A 27,574-nucleotide genomic window follows, 5' to 3' on the forward strand; every position below is an offset into this window, starting at 1 on the left:
TTGACTTCCTCTTCTGCTGCCGGAACGTCCCAGTGTGACACCAACCGGAAGTAAACAAGCCGCTAGCAGCATCGTTAGCTTTCCTCGTGTGAGGACGGAGCAGGAAGACGGTTGTGTTGTCGTCTCTCAGCTGAATATTTCAGTGTTTCAGCAACAATGTCTTCAGTTCAGCATCTGAGAGAGTTTATCAGCGAGCGACTAACTGCTGCTGCTGAAGAAATATTCACAGAGTTTGAAAAAACCATCGTCCAGTACGAAGAAGAGATCGATCGTCAGCGCAGACTGCTGGATATCACCTGGAATCCACAGATAAAGTTAATCAGAACAGGTATGAAACACTGGGATGGTCTGAATGAACTAACACATGGACTCATGGAGGATCCTGATCAGAGCTCTACGGTACATTTAGTTTAGATTTATTTGCTTTATTTGTCAGGGACCATGTAGAAAACCTGATCCACAAGGTAAAGATGCTCTGTAGCAGATTCCAGCGTTCTCACTAATTCCCATCTGTAGTCCACGTGGCAGCATTTAGTTTTAGACTGAGAGGAAAATGATGCTGCAGCTGCAGTTTCAGGCAGAAACACTAAGAGAGACGCTGAGATGCCACTGTGGGCTGGTTGCAGACGTTTCACATCTCTACCACCCCAATGCAGATATTTGCAGGGACGTAGTTAGCAGGAAATAATAGAAGCTTTTCACTGTACTTCAACACTTCTTTCTTTCTACGTTTTTACTGACATGTTTCTGTAGTTACCGTCATGTGTTGCTGCTACTAAGAACTTCATGGGTAAATCCAGAGTAATTATGAAGCTGTTGAACAGTAGTTTCCTCGTATTTATCCATTTGAACTAGCTGCAGTTACCGGGTAAGTAAGTGAACTTCACATGTTCTTACTGGGTAAATACCTAAAACTGACTGATAATTTGGTCCTTTCAGGAAAAAAAGCTTCATTTTCATCTTTATTTGGGGAAGATGATGTTCCCATTTAAAATGAGTGTGTTTTGTAGTGATGGGACTTATGGCTCTTTGAAACGAGTCGTTCATTCGGGAGTCGTCACTTCAAAGAGTCGTTCAAAAGACTGGTTCTTTTATGTTTTGCATTATTTTAAAAGAGCAGTGTTTTAATCCTAAAATAAAACATTACATTACAATTTAAGGCATATTAAACATATTAAACTTTTCCATGCAGCAGCCCACCTGTGGAGGTCTGTTTGGTCCAGCAGGACCCACCAAAGATTTCATGCAGTAAAATAAGCCAACAAGCAGATTTCCAGCCAGATAAACACACTGATGAAGTCACAAAGTCTCCTCATCAGCTTTAACCTGGACTAAGAAAATGTTCCTCATTGGCCCAGTTTACAGCTGTTTCTGAGCTGGACCAGGACAGATGTGGACAGATGTGGACGGTAGCCTACGTGTACAGACTAGTTTAGCTGAGCAGCAGCAGTACTGAAATATCCACCTGTCACTTTAACACAGCACATAAAATGAACTGGTATTTTCTCTGTGGTAGCAGGAAATCCCATATAGACCCTGTATGTCCAAGGCTGGAATAACCAGTAGCTTTTATGTTTGGGCTGATGGGAGATGGAACAGTACAGCAACGAACCAGGTGGTTGTTTGCAGTTGCACCAAAAACCATGTGATATGATCGCTGTGACACCGTTCCAGGTCACATTATTGGTTTTCCTGCACACTTTACAAAAAGCTTCCCGATCGTTCCCCATGACCGGCTAAAGCCGGTCTTTAAATGCCGGGTCAGCGAGCCAAAGTTGTGGGACGGAACGTGGCTTGCTAGCATCAACATACTAGAGCTGTTCCGACACCACGCATGCACACAACAGGTCGGACAGCAGAACCAATCGAGGCTTTCAATGCCGGCCCAGGTCCTGCCGTCCGTCAATCTTTTTGGAGCAAAACTGACAGATATTTGTTTGATTTAAATAACGTTAGCTAGCGCTTTTTTCATACGTTACCCGATGCTTCGAACAAACTGGTTAATGTTAGGAAACGAGCGGATCTGATGCTGGAAAATTCCATTAGCAAGAAAGCAAACTTTCTAGCCATCTAACGTTAGCTAGTTGTAATGTTAATTCCAGCATTGTCTGATGGTCTTGCTAACTAAAGTTAACCATTTAGCTTGCTAGTATTTCAGCTAGCCAGCTGGTAACCTTACAGTAGGCTTATCATTAGCCCCGAACTTTAGCCTGGTGCTTTGCCCTGAGTTCTGGCTTCTAGGAATTCTGAGCTACCCTGAATATTCATTACGGAGGTTGTCGTGTGCGGTCGCTAGGGTTGCCAACTATCCCGTTTTCGCTGATACATCCCGTATGTTTGTCTAAATTGGATTGTCCCGTGCGGGACGTCTCTTGTTCCTTATTCTGAGTGCTGCTCGTTGTCTTTGTTGCGGTCACGGTTACCTAGAGACAGACGCCACCTACCGCCGCTGCTCACAACACCTGAACCTTTTTAAAACGTCCTCTTCACCTGATACTCCACCACGTCCTCAAAAACTAAAAGGTAGTTAGGTAAAATAATTTAAAATATTCTCATTTGTTGTGATAAAAGGAAGCTTCCATATAAACAATCTGTCTCTACATCAGTGGTGGCCTCGAGAGCCACAATCCTGCAGGTTTTCCATGCATCCCTGCACCAACACACCTGACTCAAATTAAATGGATCCAACAGCCTATAAGGATCTGCACCACGACTCATTAGTTTAATTCAGGTGTGTCGGTGCAGGGATGCATGGAAAACCTGCAGGATTGTGGCTCTCGAGGACCGACACCGGCCACCCCCGCTCTACATCAACAATGTTTGGTCAAGCTTTTCTGCTTTTAAAATAGGAGTTAGGTGACGGAATAACTAAGGTGCACTGTGTAGCTATTTCCTACTTCCTGGTTCCTTAACCAATCATATGCGACTCCCCACAGTTGCCAAACAACAGCCAGCGTTTGTTATTTTATGTCGACAAAAAGAGCAGCAGCCTGCAGGTATGGAAGCTAGTAAAAGAAGCGGACCAGAAACAGTTTCAGAAAAACCTAAAAAGCCTCGGCATCCTGCTAAAAAACAGCAAACGACCAAAAATGGAATAAAACGAGGATCGATCCTGGAGAATCTTTTGTAAGGTGGAGAAGTCTGAGAGACCAAATTAATTTCAAGATGGATGTAGAGCTGGCAAAGTTTCTCCTCAACAAGTAAGCACCGGAATTTAGTTTAAATTAACCGAAAAGTTTATCTTGATTTACAAGAATTAGCATGTCTGTATGGATTTATTAGTGGAGTAAATTAGTGGCCTTATAGTTTGAAACAACAAATGTAATGATGTTTGGGGCCAAGTGAATGGTGTGTTTGTCCTTACAAACTTATTAAATTATTATCAAATTCATTTATTAGGTGAGACTAAGGGAAAGCTGCGCTGCGTTTGTTGATTAATGTAACTTCTGTTTATGCTCTATGCTAATGTAAATTAGCATGTGAAATTAGCGCTAGTGTTGCAAAGCATAGCAACTGAGTGTGAATCATCTTCGCTTGTCATCATGATGTTTGCTGGTGCTATGTTTTCCGTCCTCCATAGACTGTATATAAAAGAGCCGTCTTTTCACAAACCGACAACCTGCGTGAAACTCCGAGGGATGGGAACACGTCGCTACCTGGTGTTTTGTTGTTTTTTTGTTCTACTTATAGCATCCCTCACCTCTTTTTTCTCTTTTTTGCGTAATGTCTGATAGGGCTGCAAGTAATAACTATTCTGATGGTCGATTAGTCACCGACTAATAAAACTAATACTCATGATTATTATATATGGATCTTATTTCACTTTCAGCTTTGAAATCTTGCTGAGCTTGTTAAGTAAGTCCGACGTGCCTCCTCTTTAAATGTTCGAGCATTGCAGACGTACTTCCGTGGTACACAAGGTCGGCTTTGCAAATCTCACATGTATTTAATGTATTTTGTAAGTTTAACGTGAAGTCATCCCAGACTTTAAACATTCTCTGCCGTGGTTTTCCTCTCTGGTCCGCCACCATGTTTTTCCCCTGGCGGACTTTACTGCGCATGTGCAACTCTCAGCAGAGATAAAAAAAGAAGACGATGTCTCACTCTTTATGTTTTTCCCCTCTTTGCGCATGTACATTGTGCACCTCTCAGCAGAGATAGGATTAGAAGACGATGTCTCACGCTGTAGTTTTTTTTTCTTTCTTTTTTTTTTGCCGACAATAGTCGACGGCTAAATTCGTTGTCGACTATTTTTATTGTCGACTATTGTCGACAACGTCGACTAATCTTTGCAGCCCTAATGTCTGAGTTTAACATTCTGTCCTGGTGCTCCCCTATTGATGGCGGATCCAGCTCTTCTAGAAATGATTTAATTTTAATAAGCTGTAATAATCTGATCTAACACATTCATTTCTGAAATATCAGAACAATACAGTGCTTCCCCAGATAACTTCCACAGATAAGAGAAACAAGTGAAAAAAGCGTTTCATTTAGCAGAGTCGTGCTAAATATTTTTTAAGTTCAGATCTCTAACATGTTGATGTTAATTAACCCTACAGAGAACATTTAAATGGTAATGGTAAGTCAGACCTGGCTGGCATCCTCCCCCACCACCTAAGCCCACTCACCACCAGGTGGTGATAAGCTGACAGCTCCGCCCCTCTCTTCACTCGAGTGTCCAGGACATGCGGCCGCAAGTCCAATGATACGATTACAAAGTCGATCATCGAACTACGGTCTAGTGTCCTGGTGCCAAGTGCACATGTGGACTTTCTTATGCCTGAACAAGGTGTTCTTTATGGACAATCCATGACAAGCACATAAGATAAGATAATCTTTATTAATCCCACATGGGGAAAGTTCCCTGTTTCAGCAGCTCAAAAGGAGATAAAACAAGTTAAATAAAATACAATTAACTGAAAGAAACATTATATACACTATACAATAAAAGTGCATCATTAGCTGTCGGTCATACCGTCATGTGAGTGTGGGTTCCGGTGATGCAGTAGAATGTAATGCAGCATTATACAGTCTGATTGCTGTGGGTATGAAGGACCTGCGGAAGCGTTCCCTTTTACACTTCGGGTGTAGGAGTCTTTCACTGATGGAGCTGCCTAAGGCCCCCATAGTCTGATGCAGAGGGTGAGAGGTGTTGTCCATGATGGCGGACAGTTTTGCCAGAACTCTCCACCACCACCTCAACAGAGTCCAAAGGGCAGCCACAGACTGAGCTAGCTCTTTTTACCAGTCTATTGAGTCTGTTCTTGTCCCGCTCAGAACACCCCCCTCCCCAACACACCACAGCATAAAAAACCATGGATGCCACCACGGTCTCATAGAAAGTTCTCAGAAGTTGCCTGCTCACGCCGAAGGATCCCAGCCTCCTCGGCAGGTATAGGCGACACTGACCCTTCTTATAAAGAGAGTCGGTGTTATCTGTACAGTCCAGTTTATTATTTAGGTAGACACCCAGGTACTTGTATGTCCTCACTCTCTCGATGTCAAGTCCCTTGATGTTTAACAGTGCAGTAGAGGAGGGTTTTCTCTGGAAATTGATCACCATCTCCTTTGTCTTGCTGGCATTTACTAGAAGGGGATTCTGCTCACACCAGTCGACAAAGTCCGTGATGACCTTCCTGTAATCCCACTATGGCAGTGTCATCGGAGAACTTGGTGACAACTGTCCGTGGAATACCTGAAGTCAGATGTGTACAGGGTGAAGAGGAAAGGTGATAGTACTGTGCCCTGAGGGGCCCCTGTGCCGCAGAAAACCACATCTGACACACAGTCCCTCAGCCTTACATACTGGGATCTGTAAGTAAGGTAATCCATGACCCATGCAGTCAGATGGTCACTGACCCCTGCCCTCTCCAGCTTCAGCCTGAGTAGTAAAGGTTGAATCGTATTAAAAGCACTAGAGAAATCAAAAAAAGTGATCCTCACAGTGTTTCCAGTGCCCTCCAGGTTAGACAGGGATCTCTGCAGCAGGTAGATGACAGTGTCGTCCACCCCAATGCCAGGCTGGTATGCAAACTGCAGAGGATCTATATTTGGGCTTACCAGTGAGCGGAGATGGTTAAGGACGATCCTCTCCAGTGCCTTCATCAGGTGAGAGGTTAAGGCCACAGGTCTGAAGTGGATGGGCTCCCTGGCACACGGGATCTTGGGTACTGGGACCACACAGGAAGTTTTCCACTTGACCGGAACTCTTTCCAGACTCAGGCTCAGGTTAAAGATGTAGCAGACCACCTGACATAGCTGGTCTGCACAGTCCCTGAGGAGTCTGGGGCTGATGCCATCAGGACCCGTGGCTTTCCTGGCTTTGATCTTCTTTAGTTGCACTCTCACCTGATCCACTGTCGGTGTGAGGAGAGAAGGGGGTGGTGGAGAGGAGAGCCCCAGATGTGGTGGTGGAGTGAGGGGGAGGGTAAGAGCTCCGGAGATGGTGATAGTGGTGAGGGGGAGGGTGCGAGATTCAGAGATGATGGTGATGGTGGTTGTAGTGAGGTGTCAAACATGCAAGGGGAGCTGGGGGTATGCTGGTCTGTGCTCGAGCTGACAGAGTTGGGAGTAGGCCCAGTATCAAATCTGTTGAAAAAGAGATTTAGCTTGTTAGCCCAGTCTCTATCTCCAGATGCAGGATCCCTCCTCTTGCCCTTGCCCTGCCCTGAAATAGTTTGGAGTCCTCTCCAAACCTCCCTTGCGTTGTTCTGCTGCAGGTGGTCCTCCATTTTCCTCCTGTAGCTATCCTTACACTCTCTGATCTTTCTTTTAAGATCCCTCTGTGTCCTCCTCAGTTCCTCTCTGTCTCCAGATTTGAAAGCCCTTCTTTTGTCTAGCAGCAAGGCTCTCAGCTCAGGAGTCACCCAAGGCTTGTTCTTTGAGAAACACCGCACCCTCCTGGTGGGCACGGTGGACTCTACACAGAAGTTAATGTAATCAGTGATGCAGTCCGTTAAACTGTCAATGTCCTGTCCGTGTGGCCCACAGAGCACCTCCCAGTCAGTGGTGTCAAAACAGTCCCTCAGTGCCTCACTGGCCTCCTCAGACCACATTTTCACACACCTTTTGGTGGGGGGCAATCTCTTCACCGTAGGTATGTAAACAGGGAGCAGATGGACCAGGTTGTGGTCTGAGCAGCCAAGCGGGGGGTGGGAGCTGTAGGCGTCTGCTGTGTTTGCATACAGCAGGTCCAGAGTTTTATTGCCCCTGGTGCAGCAGTCCACATACTGATGGAAGTTAGGGAGAGTAGCAGACAGGGAACCATGGTTAAAGTCCCCAGTGATGAGATGAAAGGCTTGAGGATGCGCTGTCAGTAGTTGTGCCACAACACTGTGGAGAAGCTCACAGGCTGCATTGGCGTTGGCCGAGGGGGGGATGTACACCGTTATTGCAATGACATGTGAAAACGTCCTCGGCAGGTAGTATGGCCGAATGCTAACAGCTAGCAGCTCAATATCCCTAGTACACTGTTGCTCCTTAACATGAGTGTGCCTAGGGTTACACCACTTGTTGTTCACAAACATTGCTATTCCCCCGCCCTTCTTCTTATCACTCTCCCTTAAGTTTCTGTCCTCTCTGACAAAATGAAATCCATCCAGCTGCACCAGTGAGTCCGGGGTGAGCTCGTTTAGCCAGGTCTCCGTAAAGTGAATCAGACTGCACTCCCGGTACTCCCGCTGTAGCCTCGTTAGCGCCGCTAGCTCTTCCATCTTGTTCATGAGAGACCTCACGTTTCCCCTGATAACAGATGGAAGGCATGGTTTGTACCTTCGTCTCTTCTCACGGCGCTTAACTCCGGCTCTGCATCCCCTCCTCCTCCTCCTTAGTTTGGCGGGGATATTCAGTCTCTCCTCGTGGGGTAGCCTAGCTTGGCTAAGTGCTAGTAGCTGCTCCCGAGTGTAATCAACTGAGCCATAGCTGGATGCGTTGGCCGACGCAGTGTATAAAAGTCCAAAAAGCAGTAAAAACACAGAACCAGTCTCACTAGCTTCACATCCAAGTATGGACGTGAACAGGAGCGACTACTGTAGACACATAAAGTGTAAAGGAAATAAACAATGAAGAGCGTCAGAGCTGCCGTAACTGGCTGCCATTCAGTCGGCGCCATCTAAATGTACATGGTACATAAGTCCAATAACAAAACACCACTCAGATTCAGATCGGGGGGGGCGCTCCTCCCAATCACGCCTCTCCAGGTCTCACTGTCATTGCCCATGTGATCATTGAAGCCCCCCAGCAGAATGAGGGAGTTCCCGGAAGGAGTGCTCTCCAAGACCTCTTCCCTTCCAAGGACTCCAAAAAGAGTGGGTACTCTGAACTGCTGCTCAGTGCATGAGCACAGTTAGGACCCGTCCCCCCACCTGAAGGCGGAGAGAGGCTACCCTCTTGTCCACCGGGGTAAACCCCAACATACAGGCACCATGTCGGGGGACAATGAGCATGCCCACACCTGCTCAGCACCTCTAACCAGGAGCAACTCCACAATACAAGAGGGTCCAGCCCTTCTTGAGGACAGTGGTTCCAGAGCCCAAGCCGTGCATTAAGGTAAGTCCAACAATAAATAGCCGGAACCGCTCAACCTTGTGCACCAGCTCAGGCTCCTTCCTCGCTACAGAATTGACATTCCACGTCCCTAGAGCTATCTTCTGCAGCCACGGATAAAATCTTCAGGGTCCCTGCCTTTGGCTGCCAACCAGCACCCGATCCCTATGGCCTCTCCTGCAGGTGGTGAGCCCACAGGGGGGCCCATGTCACCCTTTCAAGCTGAGCCCGACCAGGCCCCATGGGCAAAGGCCTGGCCACCAAATGCTCGCGTCTGTGCCCCACATCCAGGCCTGCCTCCAGAGGGGGGCCCCGGTGACCCATGTCCGAGCAAGGCAAGGGACACCTGGGTCCATAGGTTTTTTTGTCGTCATAGGGGTCTATTGCATCGCATTTTGTCTGGTCCCTCCCTTAGAGACCTGTTTATCATGGGTGACCCTGTCAGGGTCAAAAAGCCCCTGATAACATATCTCCTAGGATCATCAGGATGCCCAAACTCCTTCACCACGGTAAAGTGGCGGCTCAGGGAGGAGTTATACTTTGACCTTAAATGAAAATCTAAGGTCAGGATTTAAAGGGTTAAATTCTATTGTGTGAGTAATTAGTAGCCAGTGTGCCAGTTGTTTTCTTTCTCTCATTCTCTCTCATGGCCACTCCCACTAACGCTTCTCCTCCATCTCCTCCTCCAGCTTCTCCTCCTACCCCTCCTCCATCTCCTCCTCCTGCTCCTCTCTGCTCCGTGTTTTGTTTCTCCATGAAACAAGTAGCAAAACAGACGTGCAGCGTGCACGGCCCCAACACCCTCCTCCTGTATGACGCTAAGATGATGTTCCCCTTCTGAAGGGGAAAATCATGATCAGCGCTCTACAGGGAGACTACTCCCTTCCTCTACTTAATGATATAAATATTAAGTCCTAATTTTGATTTTTTGGGAACCCTAGTAATTAACCTAAACTAAAATCTTTCTTCATGTTTTTCATTTGTCCCTTTATCCCTCCAGTGGTTCCACATCAATATGTCTACAAGGTGGATGAAGCTCTTCAAGATGACCAGCAGCTGTGCAACCAGAACTCAAACCTGGACCAGGAGCAACCAGAGTCTGCTCGTATTAAAGAGGAAGAGGAGGAACTCCTCAGCAGTCAGGAGGAAGAGCAGTTTTGGCTGAAGGATGAAACTGATCAGTTTTCAATACCGGCTGCTCATGAGGAAGATGGTCACAGTGATCCAGAACCAAACAGGGACCATACTCCCTCTTACAGTCCTCCTGCAGACCAACATTCACCTTTAGAGGAAAGCATTGTTGAAGACTCAGGACCAACAACGTGTGCAGATACACAGCCAGAAAAGAGCTGTCTAACGGAGACAAATGAGAACGTAGGAGAGTCCTTTCTGTTAGAAAGTCATTGTAATGACCACACTGCTGAGAAGCTGCACTTTTGTTACACCTGTGGAAAAAGATTTGTTAACCTAAAATCTCTTCAAAGACATAAAACAGTCCACAGAGATGAGAAACAACATTGCTGTAAGTTCTGTGGGAAACAATTTAAAATTAAAAGTAAGTTAACTGTTCTTCTCAGAAATCACACAGGAGAGAAGCCGTATTCTTGTCAAACCTGTGGGAAATGTTTCAGTCGAAAGACTTATTTGGTGCGCCACATGACAACTCATACAGGTGAGAAGCCGTATTCTTGTCAAACATGTGGAAAATGTTTCAGTCACCAGGGTACTTTGGTGCTCCACATGAGCATTCACTCAGGAGAGAAGCCATATTCTTGTCAAACATGTGGGAAATGTTTCAGTCGAAAGACTTATTTGGTGCGCCACATGACAACTCACACAGGTGAGAAGCCGTATTCTTGTCAAACACGTGGAAAATGTTTCAATCACCAGGGTACTTTAGTGAACCACATGAGAATTCACACAGGTGAGAAGCCATTTTTCTGTCCAACATGTGGAAAATGTTTCGGTCGCCGGGGTACTTTGGTCTGCCACATGAGAATTCACACAGCTTCGAGGCCGTATTCTTGTCCAACATGTGGAGAATGTTTCAAACAAAATGATGATTTAAAGTACCACATGATCACTAACAGAGAATGTCAAAAGCCACCTTCTATATGTGGAAAAGATTCAATCTAACTCACGGGCCGTGAATGAACTATCTTTGGCCTGCATGATCATATCTAGTCACTATTAGAGCTGGCCTGCTGATACAGCACATGTACCAAGGCAAGGCAAATTTATTTGTATAGACAATTCAAAGTGCTTTACATAAATACTACAAGTCCCACAATGTACTGCCAGTATGTTTGCAATCACAGGCCCGCGAGCGAGTACCTCACCGATTCTCCAGAAACCTGACAGAGCTGCTCACCTTTGTCAACAACCCCTCTCCCCAGAAAATGGCTAAAGGAAAAGTGGACTTTGTAAACAGAATATGTTTGTGGATGTAAAGGACAAAGCTGTGTGTCTTCTGTGTGGAGACAGAGAGGCTGGAATGAAGGAATACAACGTAAGAAGACACCTTGAAATGAAGCACCACCACGAATACAAGCATCTGGAAACAAAGACCCCAGAAGTAGAAGAGATATTAACCCTTTAGGCTCCAGAGTTTTTAGAAGTTTTTCAGGAAAACTGAGAAGAAATGTTTTTGAGTTTGAGTAGTAAAATTACTTATCTAGTTTCATATTGGTTGTCGTATTAGACACTTTGGCTATCACACACACACACACACAAATGTTCGAGCATTGCAGACGTACATCCATGGTACGCAAGGTCCGCTTTAGAAATGTAAAAAAGTCATTAAAATGAGTTTTAAATTTTGAATCGGGCGGCCCTCAACTTGTTCCTTTTTTCTTAATTTTGGTCCACTGTGTGTTTAAATTTGACACCTCTGATCTAAATGATGATTTAAGGGCCTCAACAGAAGTCAGACAGCTGAGAAGCTGATTCCTGTAAAATGTGTAAAATGTTTCCTGTAAATTGTGATTTAAAGGGCCACATGAAAACTCACTAATAAAAGACTTGCTTCTTGTCAAATGTGGACGTTTTAAAGAAAGTTTTTTGTGTGTGTGTTTAGCAACCATTTGCGAGCAACCACCAAAAAACGAAGAAAGAGAAACAGCAACAACCAGCAAAAAACGAAGAAGAAGAAACATAGCAACAACCAGCAAAAAACGAAGAAGAAGAAACAGCAACAACCAGCAAAAAACGAAGAAGAAACATAGGCTGTGTCCGAATGTCCACCCTACTCCCTAACCCCTCGTTCACTACATAGGGCTGCACTATATAGCACACTACATAGTGCACTCATTCTCTTGGCGATTTGGACACGAAGCTGCCTATTTTTTTGTCGCCGCAAACCACGTGACTACCGCCATCACCACGGCAACCACAACCCTCGTCAAGATGTCATTCCAAATCCAATCCAAAGTTGTGTGTAAATATTTTTATTTTTGTTCCTTATGTTGTATTTTATTCTTTGTTTGTGTGCTTATAGGTAATTTCGCGCAGCTCAATTTTTTCGCCTCCTTGCGCCATGTTGAGCTTCTGCCCGCAATGCATTGTAGTTTATATTGACCCGTCTAGTGACCATCGATGCTCACTACTTTTCAAGATGCATTGTGGATAATTTTGAGCTTTTTCGGCCAACACCTTTGGCTCTACTGGCTCAGTTACAGCACTGGCAAGTATGTTGTGTTCCACATGGACCAGATGTCACTAGCTGGACTGGACTCAGGTTACGGCAAGTATGTTGAGGTCCAGATTTAGTCCAGATGTGGTCCAGATGCGGTCCAGAGATGGTTCAGCTATGGACCGGATGCAGTCCAGATGTGGTCCAGATGTCACTAGTGGAAGGAGAGGCATCCAGCTGCAGATAAATGGAGGACGAGGACGCTGCCATGTCTTAAGTCTACTCCAGATATCAGGTGACCTCGACAGCGACGGTTCTTTTTTGTGAGTGTTGTTGGTTATTCAGTGCTTACTGGAAGTTGAACTTTTTTTTCTAACTTTATTGAACATGAATATTGTAAACAGTTACAGATAAAGATGAAGTTGGACCAACGATGAAGAAAAGAACAGCAAAGAAAGCATTTAAACTGTCCTTTATTTAACAAGTGTTAGTTCTCTAAGATGTGGTTCTGTACTAGAAATGACGAGAGTTGTGGGTTTTCCGCTCGGCTCATCTCTCGGCTCCATGGTCCGGGCTAACGTTAGCTTAGCTAAAGAAGGTGCACTTAAAAGTTTGGGCAAAGAGGTTTATCAGTTTAATCTGCCTTTGTGGTGGGTTGTGTAAAACATCTTTGCACACAGTCACTTCTATTAGCTGATATTAATTTCAGTTTATTTATTGTTGAAAACCCCTTGAGATGTAGCATCTCGTTTGCAAGGGGGACCAAAAGAAACAAAGACATAGACAAAACAATATTACAATATACCAAACATACTGTGTAACACTATATATAAAAGGAGGACAGTACACGATATAACAACTAGCACTTGCTTTTTTTAAGGTTAAGTTTTAGCAAATTTACTTTTAGCCAGTTTTGAATTATTAGTCATAAATTAGGTATATTTGAGCCTGACAGATAGATGACAGTGTCATCAGCATACAAATGAGTTTGACAGTCGATACAGACTTAAGGAAGGTCATTAATAAAAATAGAAAATAATAGGGGGCCGATAGTAAAGCTTTGTGGAACACCTTTTTTAATAATACAGTGACCAGACTGATGATCATTAAAAAAAAAAAAAAAATTGACGTCTGTTATGTAAATAAGCACTGAACCATAAAAGAGCATTCCTGCTGAGACCAACTGAATAGAGCTTATCTAGAAGTAAGTAGTGGTCTAATAGATCAAAAGCTTTAGAGAGATTAAGAAATATGGCACCTGTATACTGATTTTGATCTGAGGAAGGAAGCACATCATTTGTAAATTTAAGTAGAGCAGTAGTTGTTGAATAGCCAGAACGAAAGCCTGATTGATTGGGTGATAAGATTTCAAAATGATTAAGATAATTGGTTAGTTGATGGAAGATCAATTTCTCAAATAATTTGGTGATGGCACATAAAATAGAAATAGGTCGGTAATTACTTACATCAGTGTGATCACCACCTTTTAATAGGGGTGTTATCCTTGCAGTTTTCCAGATAAGAGGAATCCATCCATCCATCCATTTTCTTCCGCTTATCCGGAGTCGGGTTGCAGGGGCAGCTGCAAGGGAAGGGAAACCCAGACATCCCTCTACCCGGCCACATTCACCAGCTCATCCGGAGGGATCCAGAGGCGTTCCCAGGCCAGCCGATAGATGTAGTCTGTCCAGCGTGTCATAGGACTCTCCGGTGGGACGTGCCCGGAACACCTCACCAGGAAGGCGTCCAGGAGGCATCCTGACCAGATGCCCGAGCCACCTCATCTGGCTCCTCTCGATGTGGAGGAGCAGCGGCTCTACTCTGAGCCCCTCCCGGATCACCAAGCTTCTCACCCTATCTCTAAGGGAGAGCCCGGCCACCCTGCGGAGAAAACTCATTTCGGCCGCTTGTATTCGTGATCTCGTTTTTTCGGTCATTACCCACAGCTCATGACCATAGGCAAGGGTAGGAAAGTAGATCAACCGGTAAATCGAGAGCTTTGCCTTTTGGCTCATCTCCCTCTTCGCCATGACAGACCGATGCAGAGTCCGCATCACTGCAGACGCCACACCGATCCCCTGTCGATCTCCCGCTCCATCGTTCCCTCACTCGTGAACAAAATTCCGAGATACATAAACTCCTCCACTTGGGGCAGGACCCTATCGCAGACCCGGAGAGAGCACTCCACCCTTTTTCTGGCTGAGGACCATGGTCTCGGACTTGGAGGTGCTGATTCTCATCTCAGCCGCTTCACACTCGGCAGCGAATCGCTCCAGTGAAAGCTGATGATCACTGCCTGATGAAGCCAACAGAACTACGTCATCCGCAAAGAGCAGAGACCCAATCCTGAGGCCACCGAACCGGATCCCCTCAACACCTCGACTGCACCTAGAAATTCTGTCCATAAAAGTTATGAATAGAATCGGTGACAGAGGACAGCCTTGGCAGAGTCCAACCCGCACTGGAAACGATTCGGATTTATTGCCGGCAATGCGGACCAAGCTCTGACCCCGGTCGTACAGGAACCGGACAGCTCGTACAAGCGAGTCCGTCACTCCGACGGACCCTCCTCCCAAGTACCCCTGAATAGACCTTACCGGAGAGGCTGAGGAGTGTGATCCCCCAGTAGTTGGACCACTCCCCTGTCCCCCTTTTTGAAGAGGGGGACCACCACCCCAGTCTGCCAGTCCAGGAGGACTGTCCCCAATGTTCACGCGATGCTGCAGAGGCGTGTCAGCCATGACAGCCCTACAGCATCCAGGGTCTTAAGGAACTCTGGGCGGACCTCATCCACCCCTGGGGCCCTGCCACCGAGGCGCTTTTTAACCACCTCAGCGACCTCAGCCCCCGAGATAGGAGAGCCAGCACCAGCTACCCCAGACTCTGCTTCCTTCACAGCTCCTCCTCTATCTGGCTTCATCATCATCATCATCAATAATCATCACCATCATCATCATCATCATCAGGAGGTTTATAATCTTCACATAAAACCTGACACAGGTGAGAAGCTTTATTGTGTTAAAATGAGAAGGAATCAACTTTTAAAAGGTACAAACCATTAAGGTGTGAAACAGCCGTCCTGTAAAACATCTGCTGCTCATTTCATTTTAGTTTAATAATCCAGATGTAAAAATTTACACTTCCCACAATTTCCAGGTAGATCAATGAGGCCGAGTTTAAGGAATGAATTAAAATGCAAACATTGGTCTAACAAGCTACAACGTGGTGAATCCACTGCTGCATAACATCCTCCTGCTGTGTAAAGCACATGGAGGTGAGTTTCTATCACCTGCACAAATACTCTGATTACACTTTTCTAATTTCCCTCTGAAATGAATGGAAGTGTTCTTCATGTCAGAATGTCCATCTAATGGAGTGATAAGAAGCGAATGAAGTAACTGGTGAGAAGCTGGTCAGCTAGAGAAGGAAGCAGATGCTGGTTCATGTGTCCAGCCTGAGCTGCAAGAGGAGACGTGGAGGAGAAAAGATTCCTTTAAGATCCTGTGTTGGTCTGAAGAACAGCAGCCATCAAGCAGACAGCGAATGGTCAGTCTGTAAAAGCAGAAGAGAACGGATCTAAATCAGTGCATGTGCAGTTATTAACGTCACTCAGCACCACTCTGGAAAACACCAGTCATCCGCTTCACTGGATCCAGTCAGTCAGATCAACCTGGAAACAGGATCCAGCATCTGAGACTCAACCTGCTGGATCTATTTGCCAACAAATAAAAAGGTGGTGTTAGATTGGGATTTGGATGTATTTGATTTAACAATAGCTTTATTAATTATGGAAAATAATAAAACCCCTGCATTAGACGGCTTACCCAAAGAATTTTATCTTGCCTTTTGGGGCCAATTAAAAGAACCCATGTTGAAAATATGTATAAGGAATCCCTTCCTAGAGGCATATTGCCCTTATCTTTGCGTACTGGTGTTTTTTGTTGTTTAAGAAAGGTCAAAAAAGTGACCTCCAAAATTGGAGACCTTTATCCTTACTTGGAGTGGACACAAAGATATTATCAAAGTCCTTATATTTTCGAATGCAAACCGTTATTGTTACGATAATAGGAAGAGAAGAAACCTGTGCTGTCCCAGCAAGGAAAATAACAGACAGTTTTCTCAAACTCAAGTTATACAGCATGACATGGATGTGGGGGCCTCCACCCTATAAAACAGCCCCCTACAGGATAAATCCTGATAAACATCCGTGTTTAAATGCAGGTTGATTACATGTTGCATGGCGTTGCTGAACCAGCTGTAGCTCCTGGAGTTCACCCTGCCTTTAGGACGGTAAATCTGGTGGGTCTGATCGTTTTTGTAGAAACTTCAAGAAGATAAACGGCATCACCAAATCCAGCTGCTACCTCCTTCCTCAGATGGAGGATTGTGGTGGAGGGGTTGGTTATGGTGGTTGGTTATGTGCTGAGGAGAACAGGAGGGACAGTGAGATGAATAGAAGAAGAAGATCTGAGGGTACAAACAGGTAGGTCAGAGATGTATGAAGGGGCGAGGTTGTGAATGGCTTGTATGTTAATAGAATTAATTTATACTGAATGCGATATGTGACAGGAAGCCAGTAGAGTTTCTGTAGCACAGGTGTGATGTGGGAAATAGATGATGTCATTGTACTGATACAAGCTGCTGTATTTTGTATCAGTTGTAGCTTATAGAGGATTTTTAGGGGACAGCGTACAGAAGGAAGTTGTAATAGTCAAGTGGAGAGGAGACTAGACTGAACCAGTATGGCAGCAGTGTGAGGTGTGAGGGAAGGATGAAGATGTTTGGTGCTGCAGAGATGAAAGTTTGTTAACCGGATTAAATTATTGATATGGGAAGTGAAGGAGAGTGTGCTATCCAGGATGAGACACAAGCTCTTAACCTGAAAGGAGGAAGGGACAGATGAATGTTGTTAAATATTGTTAAACTGCTAGATTTGGTTAACGTGGACTTGGTACCAATAAGCAACATTTCTGTTTTTTCATTATTTAATTGATAAAATTCCATATGAGCCATGATTTTATTTCAGTGAGACAGTCAGAGAGGGATGAAGGTGGAAGGGTTTATTGGAAATATAGACTTGGGTGTCATCTGCATAGCAGTGGAGTGGACATGATGTTTCTGGGAAAATAACTCCAACGAGGGGGGTTTAAAGAGGACCCAGGAATGAACCCTGTAGTACCAGGATGTTTATAGTTTTTAGATGAGATGGAAGAAATAGATCATATCAGTCCAGTTCAGAGATCTCTACACTGACTCTCTGTCTGTCAAAGAATTCATTTTACAAAACTGTGTCAGAATAAAACAACTTCACGTGGTTTACAGCAGAAATATATTAAACATTTTCTGGAATGTTCTGACTTTTTAGGTCATCTGGAAAAGTTTTACTTTACATCCTCATAGTTAAAATGTTGGAAACATGTTTGTGGTTTTTATGAATCAGATGTGGAACAAACTTTTATTACGCACAGTATTTTCTATTCTTTCCAAAGCTCTATGAAGCACATTGTTGGTGAGTTTTTCTATTAGAATAATTAGTGTTTGCAGCTGGAACCACAGAGACTCTGATAAAACAGGAATGAGCAGAATCCATCTGATATGAAGCTGTGGTCTGAATACCACTTCCCTCCTCTTTGAAGAGTAGTCAGATATCTGTGTTCAGGTTTTTGTACAGCCTCTTCTACACTTTGTATCACTGTGTTTCTAGAGCACAGTAGTAGAGAGCTGTGTCTGCCAGGGTTAGCTCGCTGATGGTCAGGCTGGTTGTTGTAGACGATGTTTCTGAGGAATATCGTTTATCAGGAATGTGTTCTTCTCTGGTGCCATGTCGTTTCCAGAGTATAAACTGAGGAGCCTGAAGGTCAGAATGATGTTTGTACCAGTGGAGATAAGGATAATTATAACCTGTCTGAAATGTGCATCTGAGTTTGAGAGGTCGTCCTTCTCTTCCACTGACTTCATCTTGATCAGGAGAGATTGTGTCTGCAGCTTTTAGTCCTGGAAAAAGTAGAGAAAATGAAGCCATCAGACTAACATTGTCCATGAGGCTGAGAGGAGAAGACAGTGGAAAATGTCTCCTGTACAGTGTTACTCTGTGGACATTCACAACTAAATCAACTGTAGAACTCTGTCAGTTCAATTTACAAGATGATCCAAAGATGATTTTCATTCTATCAGAGCAAAGAAAGCAGAAAAGTAGTGAAATGCAGTCTGTATATGTGGTTAATGCAGCAGCTTCAAGCAAACTTTAATCCCTGTTCTTAAACTCACCTAGAATGTGAGATAGAAGCAAAAAGAGGTAAAGCAACATGTCTTTGGAGTTCTTAAAGCCAGACACACAGCAGATGAACAATGTTCTTCCACTGCAGTAGAATGAGGAAGAAATAATGTCATTGGATGAGCTGAAGTTCAGTGGGCGGGGCCATGATGTTTTCAGTTCAGCTCAACCAATCAGATTGTTTCCTGCTTCCACAGCAGCTCTGTCTCTGATCTTTACTGCTTCATTTCTCTCTTGTCTTTGTCACCAGTCCAATGACTCAACAATCAGAGCTTTAACAGTGTGTGAGGCCCTCTAGTGGACGTTGTGGAGTATTGCATTGTCTTTGCTCCAAAGGTTTTTGTACAGAGTTTTGCTGTTTCCTGTCACTGTGGGCCTCACAGCACAGTAGTACACAGCAGAGTCAGACACTTCAGTGGTGGTGATCTGCAGATGAAACTCCTTTTTCTCTCTTTCATGTTTTAAAGAAAACCTTTTCTCTGTAGTATCTGAAAGTCCTGCAATGACCAGCTGTGGAGGGGAAGTGGACTTCTGTTGGTACCAGTAGAGATAATTTACAGAGCCTGAATAGTTGCAGGAGAGAGTCAGGTGGTCTCCTTCCAAACCCATCCATACTTCTTTAAATGGTGTCAGTAAATCCTCAGAGGATCCTGGAAACAAAGATAGATTTCACCATCATGTTTGCATTTTAATTCTGCATCTTTAAACTAGTTTATTTCTATTAAAACAGAAGACAAGCATCATGAAATGTTTCTTTGATGCCTCTTCACTTACATTTAGCTCCATCTGTTCATGACTTACCAGTTTGAAAGGAGACCATCATCATCATCCAGATGAAGAGCAGCAACATGATTTTCACTTGTACTGAATGAAGAACAGAGAGAACACAGCAGCTCTTCACTTCCACCATGAAGCCTTTCACATTCACTGGTGGAGCTCCTCCTCTCTCTGTCTTCATCATCATCATCATCATCATCAGGAGGTTTATGATCTTCACATAAATCCTGACACAGGTGAGAAGCTTTATTGTGTTAAAATGAGAAGGAATCAGCTTTAAAAGGTACAAACCATTAAGGTGTGAAACAGCCGTCCTGTAAAACATCTGCTGCTCATTTCATTTTAGTTTAATAATCCAGATGTAAAAATTTACACTTCCCACAATTTCCAGGTAGATCAATGAGGCCGAGTTTAAGGAATGAATTAAAATGGATATCCTATCTGGATATGGACCCATGTTTGGACCACGGAGATTTGTCTGCCCCCCTTGATAAGTAGCCTGATTCTGCCTTTTTGTGTGTGAACATTGCCTGCCCTTGGCTACGCCTTTTGGATTAGTGGACCCATAATTAATGTCTGGAGTGGTTTCAGGATTCTTCAACACGCAGCCTCTCAGGATCGCCCCGCCACTCCTAACGGACTACATCTGGTTTCTCCCCACCATCCTCCCAGTTTCAGTAAACCTTACTCTGTTCAAACCTTTACCCTCTGTGTGTGGCTGAACTTCCGGGTCTTCAGGAGCTAATCATTACAGCTTTATTGTCTGTTCTTCTGTCTGCACTTGCTTTAATGTGTCTTTTTATCTTATAGTTTGAATTCTGAGCGTGTCTTCGCACAAAAATGTCCATTTACAAACGTGTACAAATATCAAACTATCTGATCTTATCTGTTCATCTTCTGGTACGTCGTTACGTTTTAGGTCATATGGATCAATTTGACTTTATATTTAATATTTATATCTTTTCTAAACCGGATATGTGGAGTAACCGGATACCCAGAAGCCCTGGATGACCAGAGAGGTGGAGACACTGCTGAGAGAGGAACACGGCTTTCAGGTCTGGTGATGTTACACAATACAGTGCAGCCAGAGCCAACCTGAGGAGAGGCATCACAGAGGCTAAGACAGCATTTAGAGGAAGATGGAGGACCACCTCAGCAGTAACAACACCAGGCAGGTGGTGCAGAGGATCCAACACATCACCAATTACAAGCCCGGAAACCTCTCAGTGGCTGAGGGTGACGCCTCGCTGGCCGAGGAGCTTAATGTCTACTTCACCCGCTTCGAGGTGGAGCCACCGGAGGCTGCATCCCTCCCCTCAGCCCACGGAGACCACATCCTCAGGCTGGAGGAGCTGGAGGTGCAGCCCACACTGAGAGGGGTGGACCAGGGAAAGCTGCTGGACCGGATGGTGTACCTGGACCAGTTCTGAAGACCTGTGCAGACCAGCTGGGTGGTGTCTTTACCAGGATTTTTAACCAGTCCTTGTCCCACCCTGCCTGAAGTCCTCGGTGATTGTCCCCCTGCCAAAAAAGACGACCATCAGCAGTCTGAATGACCACCGTCCAGGGACACTCACACCTATTTCCATGAAGTGTTTTCAGAAACTGGTGCAGGGTCACTTCAGGTGAACATCACCGCTAACAGATCCACAGAGGACGCTGTCCCCACAGCTGTCCACACTGCTCTAAGCCATCTGGAGCAGCGGGGAGCTATGCAAGACGGTGTTTTGTGGTTTGGTGGAGGTCTGTGGTCTCTAAGTGCTTTTAGGTTTCATTTATACATTCAGATTAGCTCTCAAACGTCTTGTAATTGGACAAAGATTAAATCCCTATAAAAGGTTAAACATTAGTTTCTGACGTCATTGGTGTACATAATTAAATTATATTTAGGTAAGTACTACGGTTAAATTATATTTAAGTAAGTACATTTAAGTAAGTAATGTTTCCAATACAAAGCGGAATAAAAGGTTGACTTCCTCTTCTGCTGCCGGAACTTCCCAGTGTGACACCAACCGGAAGTAAACAAGCCGCTAGCAGCATCGTTAGCTTTCCTCGTGTGAGGACGGAGCAGGAAGACGGTTGTGTTGTCGTCTCTCAGCTGAATATTTCAGTGTTTCAGCAACAATGTCTTCAGTTCAGCATCTGAGAGAGTTTATCAGCGAGCGACTAACTGCTGCTGCTGAAGAAATATTCACAGAGTTTGAAAAAACCATCGTCCAGTACGAAGAAGAGATCGATCGTCAGCGCAGACTGCTGGATATCACCTGGAATCCACAGATAAAGTTAATCAGAACAGGTATGAAACACTGGGATGGTCTGAATGAACTAACACATGGACTCATGGAGGATCCTGATCAGAGCTCTACGGTACATTTAGTTTAGATTTATTTGCGTTATTTGTCAGGGACCATGTAGAAAACCTGATCCACAAGGTAAAGATGCTCTGTAGCAGATTCCAGCGTTCTCACTAATTCCCATCTGTAGTCCACGTGGCAGCATTTAGTTTTAGACTGAGAGGAAAATGATGCTGCAGCTGCAGTTTCAGGCAGAAACACTAAGAGAGACGCTGAGATGCCACTGTGGGCTGGTTGCAGACGTTTCACATCTCTACCACCCCAATGCAGATATTTGCAGGGACGTAGTTAGCAGGAAATAATAGAAGCTTTTCACTGTACTTCAACACTTCTTTCTTTCTACGTTTTTACTGACATGTTTCTGTAGTTACCGTCATGTGTTGCTGCTACTAAGAACTTCATGGGTAAATCCAGAGTAATTATGAAGCTGTTGAACAGTAGTTTCCTCGTATTTATCCATTTGAACTAGCTGCAGTTACCGGGTAAGTAAGTGAACTTCACATGTTCTTACTGGGTAAATACCTAAAACTGACTGATAATTTGGTCCTTTCAGGAAAAAAAGCTTCATTTTCATCTTTATTTGGGGAAGATGCTGTTCCCATTTAAAATGAGTGTGTTTTGTAGTGATGGGACTTATGGCTCTTTGAAACGAGTCGTTCATTCGGGAGTCGTCACTTCAAAGAGTCGTTCAAAAGACTGGTTCTTTTATGTTTTGCATTATTTTAAAAGAGCAGTGTTTTAATCCTAAAATAAAACATTACATTACAATTTAAGGCATATTAAACATATCAAACTTTTCCATGCAGCAGCCCACCTGTGGAGGTCTGTTTGGTCCAGCAGGACCCACCAAAGATTTCATGCAGTAAAATAAGCCAACAAGCAGATTTCCAGCCAGATAAACACACTGATGAAGTCACAAAGTCTCCTCATCAGCTTTAACCTGGACTAAGAAAATGTTCCTCATTGGCCCAGTTTACAGCTGTTTCTGAGCTGGACCAGGACAGATGTGGACAGATGTGGACGGTAGCCTACGTGTACAGACTAGTTTAGCTGAGCAGCAGCAGTACTGAAATATCCACCTGTCACTTTAACACAGCACATAAAATGAACTGGTATTTTCTCTGTGGTAGCAGGAAATCCCATATAGACCCTGTATGTCCAAGGCTGGAATAACCAGTAGCTTTTATGTTTGGGCTGATGGGAGATGGAACAGTACAGCAACAAACCAGGTGGTTGTTTGCAGTTGCACCAAAAACCATGTGATATGATCGCTGTGACACCGTTCCAGGTCACATTATTGGTTTTCCTGCACACTTCACAAAAAGCTTCCCGATCGTTCCCCATGACCGGCTAAAGCCGGTCTTTAAATGCCGGGTCAGCGAGCCAAAGTTGTGGGACAGAACGTGGCTTGCTAGCATCAACATACTAGAGCTGTTCCGACACCACGCATGCACACAACAGGTCGGACAGCAGAACCGATCGAGGCTTTCAATGCCGGCCCAGGTTTATTTTAATAATTAAAATAATAACATTGGTTTGTCAAACCCAGCCCATCCATCCGTTCCTCCATCCATCCTTATCCGGGGTTGGGTTGCGGGGGCAGCTGCCTCAGCAGGGAAACCCAGACTTCCCTCTCCCCGGCACATTCAACAGCTCATCCAGGGGAATTCTGAGGCGTTCCCAGGCCAGCAGAGACATGTAGTCCAGTCCGTCCAGCGTGTCCTGGGTCTTCCTCGGGGCCTCTTTCCGGTGGGACGTGCCTGGAACACCTCACCAGGGAGGCGTCCAGGAAGCATCCTAACCAGATGTCCGATCCACCTCATCTGGCTCCTCTGGATGTGGAGGAGCAGCGGCTCTACTCTGAGCTCCTCCCGGACCACCGAGCTTCTCACCCTATCTCTAAGGGAGAGTCCCGGCCACCCTGCGGAGAAAACTCATTTCGGCCGCTTGTACTCGCGATCTTGTTCTTTCGGTCACTACCCACAGTCCCCAAACTGAGAAGAACTACCAAGAGTCTGGAACGAGTAAAAGTATAAAAAAGTTTATTTTTTAGGAACCCTAGTAATTAACCTAAACTAAAATCTTTCTTCGTGTTTTTCATTTGTCCCTTTATCCCTCCAGAGGTTCCACATCAATATGTCTACAAGGTGGATGAAGCTCTTCAAGATGACCAGCAGCTGTGCAACCAGAACTCAAACCTGGACCAGGAGCAACCAGAGTCTGCTCGTATTAAAGAGGAAGAGGAGGAACTCCTCAGCAGTCAGGAGGAAGAGCAGCTTTGGCTGAAGGATGAAACTGTAAAATTTCAACAGCTCATCCAGGGGAATCCCGAGACGTTCCCAGGCCAGCCGAGAGATGTCGTCCGTCCAGCATGTCCTGGGTCTTCCCCGCGACCTCCTCCAGATGGGACATGCCCGAACACCTCATCAGGGAGGCGTCCTGGAGGTATCCTGACTAGTAGGGCTGCACAATTAATCCGATTTTGGCCACAATTAAATTCACCTGATCGTCAACGATATTTACATTCAAAGTGCAGCTCTGCTGCCGGACAGCAGAACCGATCGAGGCTTTCAATGCCGACCCAGGTCCTGCCGTCCTGCTCACATGTATATATTAGGACTGGGTATTTCTAACCAGCAGTGTTTCCCCAATCAGTTTTCAGATCAAGGACCATTTTGATTATTCCAAAGACCCCGCAGTGCTTAATCTGGAGGTTTAACAATCATGAATAAACATACAGAACCTATAGTATTAATCATTTCTAACACTTATAGCCCATCTACATCCACGAAACCACTAAAAACTGCTAACATTTACGTGTGCTAACTGTACTGCAGCCTCCAACAAATAATCACATCCATAACTATTGGCAGGGATAGAGGAGATAAGAAGCATGCTGCTGTTTATATTAGAATTATGATCAAATAACTTCATACTTACAACAGTACAAAATAGCCTCTGCCTGCATCGGTACCGCTGAGTTGGTGGCCACCATTATTCGGCTCTGGACAACTGGTTGAAAGTCGGGTGGTCAGGGGAGAACAGTCGTCTCCGGTGCTGAAACAGCATTTGCTTCGGGGCTAACTCCCTAAACTACACTCTGCACTTGTTGATGTGGTGGAACACAAATAAAAGAACGGCTATTTCGCTGAAGGATCTGCACTGTTATTAACAATCCCTACTGCTCTCTACCTGCTCTGGTCCCCATCATCTCTTTCTACCCGGAGGTAGAAATAATAAAAAATAACATCTATTTTTTTACACACGCTGCTTCCGGTCTCATCAGTCACGCTGCGCGCCTTTCTCTGCGCACACACTCACTTACGTTCACACACACACTGAGCTGCCTGAACCACACACACACATCCCACAACAATCTGTACATCAGGAGGAAAAAATCTGCTTCAGTTCAAACCAAACAACGTGGGAATAAGAAATAGAAACAGCAATAGGAAAAAAGTGCATCCAGATCATCTTTCCTTTTCTTTCACTCATTCTCTCTTGCTGGCTTAGTCCATGGCCACTCCCACTGACTCTTCTCCTTCTGTTCCTCCTCCTGCTCCTCTCCTCCGTGTTTTGTTTCTCCATGAAACTAGTAGCAAAACAGACGTGCAGCGTGCACGGCTCCAACACCCTCCTCCTGTATGTCGCTAAAATGATGCTCCCCTTATGAAGGGGGCAACATGATCGGCCCTCTACAGGGAGAATACTCCCTTCCTCTACTTAATATAAATATTAAGTCCTATTTTTTCTTTTTTAGGAACCCTAGTAATTAACCTAAACTAAAATCTTTCTTCATGTTTTTCATTTGTCCCTTTATCCCTCCAGAGGTTCCACATCAATATGTCTACAAGGTGGATGAAGCTCTTCAAGATGACCAGCAGCTGTGCAACCAGAACTCAAACCTGGACCAGGAGCAACCAGAGTCTGCTCGTATTAAAGAGGAAGAGGAGGAACTCCTCAGCAGTCAGGAGGAAGAGCAGCTTTGGCTGAAGGATGAAACTGATCAGTTTTCAATACCGGCTGCTCATGAGGAAGATGGTCACAGTGATCCAGGACCAAACAGGGACCATATTCCCTCTTACAGTCCTCCTGCAGACCAACATTCACCTTTAGAGGAAAGCATGGTTGAAGACTCAGGACCAACAACGTGTGCAGATACACAGCCAGAAAAGAGCTGTCTAACGGAGACAAATGAGAACGTAGGAGAGTCCTTTCTGTTAGAAAGTCATTGTAATGAAAGAGATGAGAAACAACATTCCTGCAAGTTCTGTGGGGAACAGTTTAAAACGAAAAGTAAGTTAACTGTTCATGTAAGAATTCACACAGGAGAGAAGCCGTGTTTATGTCAAACATGTGGGAAATGTTTCGATCGCCAGGCTACTTTAGTGCGCCACATGAGAATTCACACAGGTGAGAGGCCATATTCTTGTCCAACATGTGGAAAATGTTTCACTCAAAATGGTCATTTAAAGTACCACATGATCTCTAACATAGGATGTCTAAAGCCACCTTCTAGATTTGTTAACCTAAAATCCCTTGAAAGACATAAAACAGCCCACAGAGATGAGAAACAACTTTCCTGCAAGTTCTGTGGGAAACTATTTAAAATGAAAAGTAAGTTAGCCATTCATATAAGAAATCACACAGGAGAGAGACCGTACTCTTGTCAAACATGTGGGAGACGTTTCACTCAGCGGAGTACTTTGGTGAACCACATGAGGATTCACTTCGGTGAGAAGTCATTTTTTTGTCAAACATGTGGGAAAAGTTTCAGTCAAAATTGTTATTTGTTAAGTCACATGAGGATTCACACAGGTGAGAGACCGTATTCTTGTACAACATGTGGTAAATGCTTCACTCAAAAAAAGCATTTGGTGAATCACATGACAATACACTCAGGTGTGAAGCCATTTTTTTGTCCAACATGTGGAAAATGTTTCGGTCGCAGGGATGCTTTGATGAGCCACATGAAAATCCACAAAGGTTAAAGGGCATATTCTTTTCCAACATGTGCAAATTATTTCAATCAAAACGGTCATTTAACATTCCACATGAGCTCTAACAGAGAATGTCAAAAGCCACCTTCTATAAAGAAATGTGGAAAATAAATCACGTGTCAAACTCAAGACCCGCGGGCCACATCCGGGCTGTGAATAAACTATCTTTGGCCTGCATGATCATATCTACTTACTATTAGAGCTGGCCTGCTGATACAGCACACGTACCACCATAATACTACAAGTCCCACAATGCACTGCTAGTACGTTTACAATCACAGGCCTGCAAACGCGTACCTCACTGATTCTCCAGAAACCTGACGGAGCTGCTCACCTTTGTGAACAACCCCTCTCCCCAGAAAATGGCTAAAGGAAAAGTGGACTTTGTAAACAGAGAATATGTTTGTGGATGTAAAGGACAAAGCTGTGTGTCTTCTGTGTGGAGACAGAGAGGCTGGAATGAAGGACTACAACGTAAGAAGACACCTTGAAATGAAGCACCACCACAAATACAAGCATCTGGAAACAAAGACTCCAGAAGTAGAAGAGGTTTTAACCCTTTAGGCTCCAGAGTTTTTACAAGTTTTTAAGGGAAACTGAGAAGAAATGTTGAACATGAACCAGAGTTTGAGTAGTAGTAGAAGAAAAATTACACATCTAGTTTCATATTGGTAGCCGTATTAGACACTTAAGCTATGATCTATTTACATACATACACACATATATATATATTTTTTTTTTTTTTTTTTTTTTTTTTTATTTATATACATATATTTATATCTACAGAGAAAACTCATTGCAGCTACTTGTATCGGTGATTTTGTTCTTTCAGTAACTACCCACAACTGGTGACCATAAGGTGAAGGGTAGGAACGTAGATCAGCCAGTAGATCTAAAACGTCACCAACAAACTCCTTCTACACCAATACAGACTGATGCAGAGTCTGTATCGATCTGCCTGTCAATCTCACGCTCCATCCTTCCCTCACTCATG

General features: G+C 44.5%; 1 protein-coding gene and 1 long non-coding RNA gene across 2 annotated transcripts; one reads left to right on the forward strand and one right to left on the reverse strand.

The window, feature by feature from the left end:
* On the forward strand, positions 1–27,267 carry LOC121645103 (zinc finger protein 383-like). The gene is made up of 4 exons (XM_041993482.1): positions 1–328; positions 9,545–9,725; positions 23,883–24,025; positions 25,409–27,267. The coding sequence occupies exons 1-4, from the start codon at positions 157–159 to the stop codon at positions 26,569–26,571; spliced, it is 1,659 nt and encodes a 552-aa protein (XP_041849416.1). The 5' UTR covers positions 1–156; the 3' UTR covers positions 26,572–27,267.
* LOC121645201 lies at positions 3,922–18,625 on the reverse strand. Its single transcript, XR_006011371.1, has 4 exons — positions 18,443–18,625; positions 17,869–18,169; positions 12,755–12,759; positions 3,922–3,935 (listed from the first exon to the last, which is right to left on the reverse strand). It is a non-coding gene; the product is annotated as an uncharacterized LOC121645201 (long non-coding RNA).
* Positions 27,268–27,574: the final 307 nt, after the last annotated feature.

This window comes from Melanotaenia boesemani, chromosome 8, assembly GCF_017639745.1.
Source record: "Melanotaenia boesemani isolate fMelBoe1 chromosome 8, fMelBoe1.pri, whole genome shotgun sequence".
Taxonomy (NCBI): Eukaryota; Metazoa; Chordata; class Actinopteri; order Atheriniformes; family Melanotaeniidae; genus Melanotaenia; species Melanotaenia boesemani.

What these genes read in the sequence shown, in the direction of transcription:
- LOC121645103 (XM_041993482.1), top strand. Translation starts at nt 157, where the DNA reads ATGTCTTCAGTTCAGCATCTGAGAGAGTTTATCAGCGAGCGACTAACT. An exon ending in CTGAAGGATGAAACTGATCA is followed by an intron (nt 9,726 to 23,882) that starts GTTTTCAATACC and finishes TGAAACTGTAAA; the next exon opens with ATTTCAACAGCTCATCCAGG. An exon ending in ATCAGGGAGGCGTCCTGGAG is followed by an intron (nt 24,026 to 25,408) that starts GTATCCTGACTA and finishes TTATCCCTCCAG; the next exon opens with AGGTTCCACATCAATATGTC.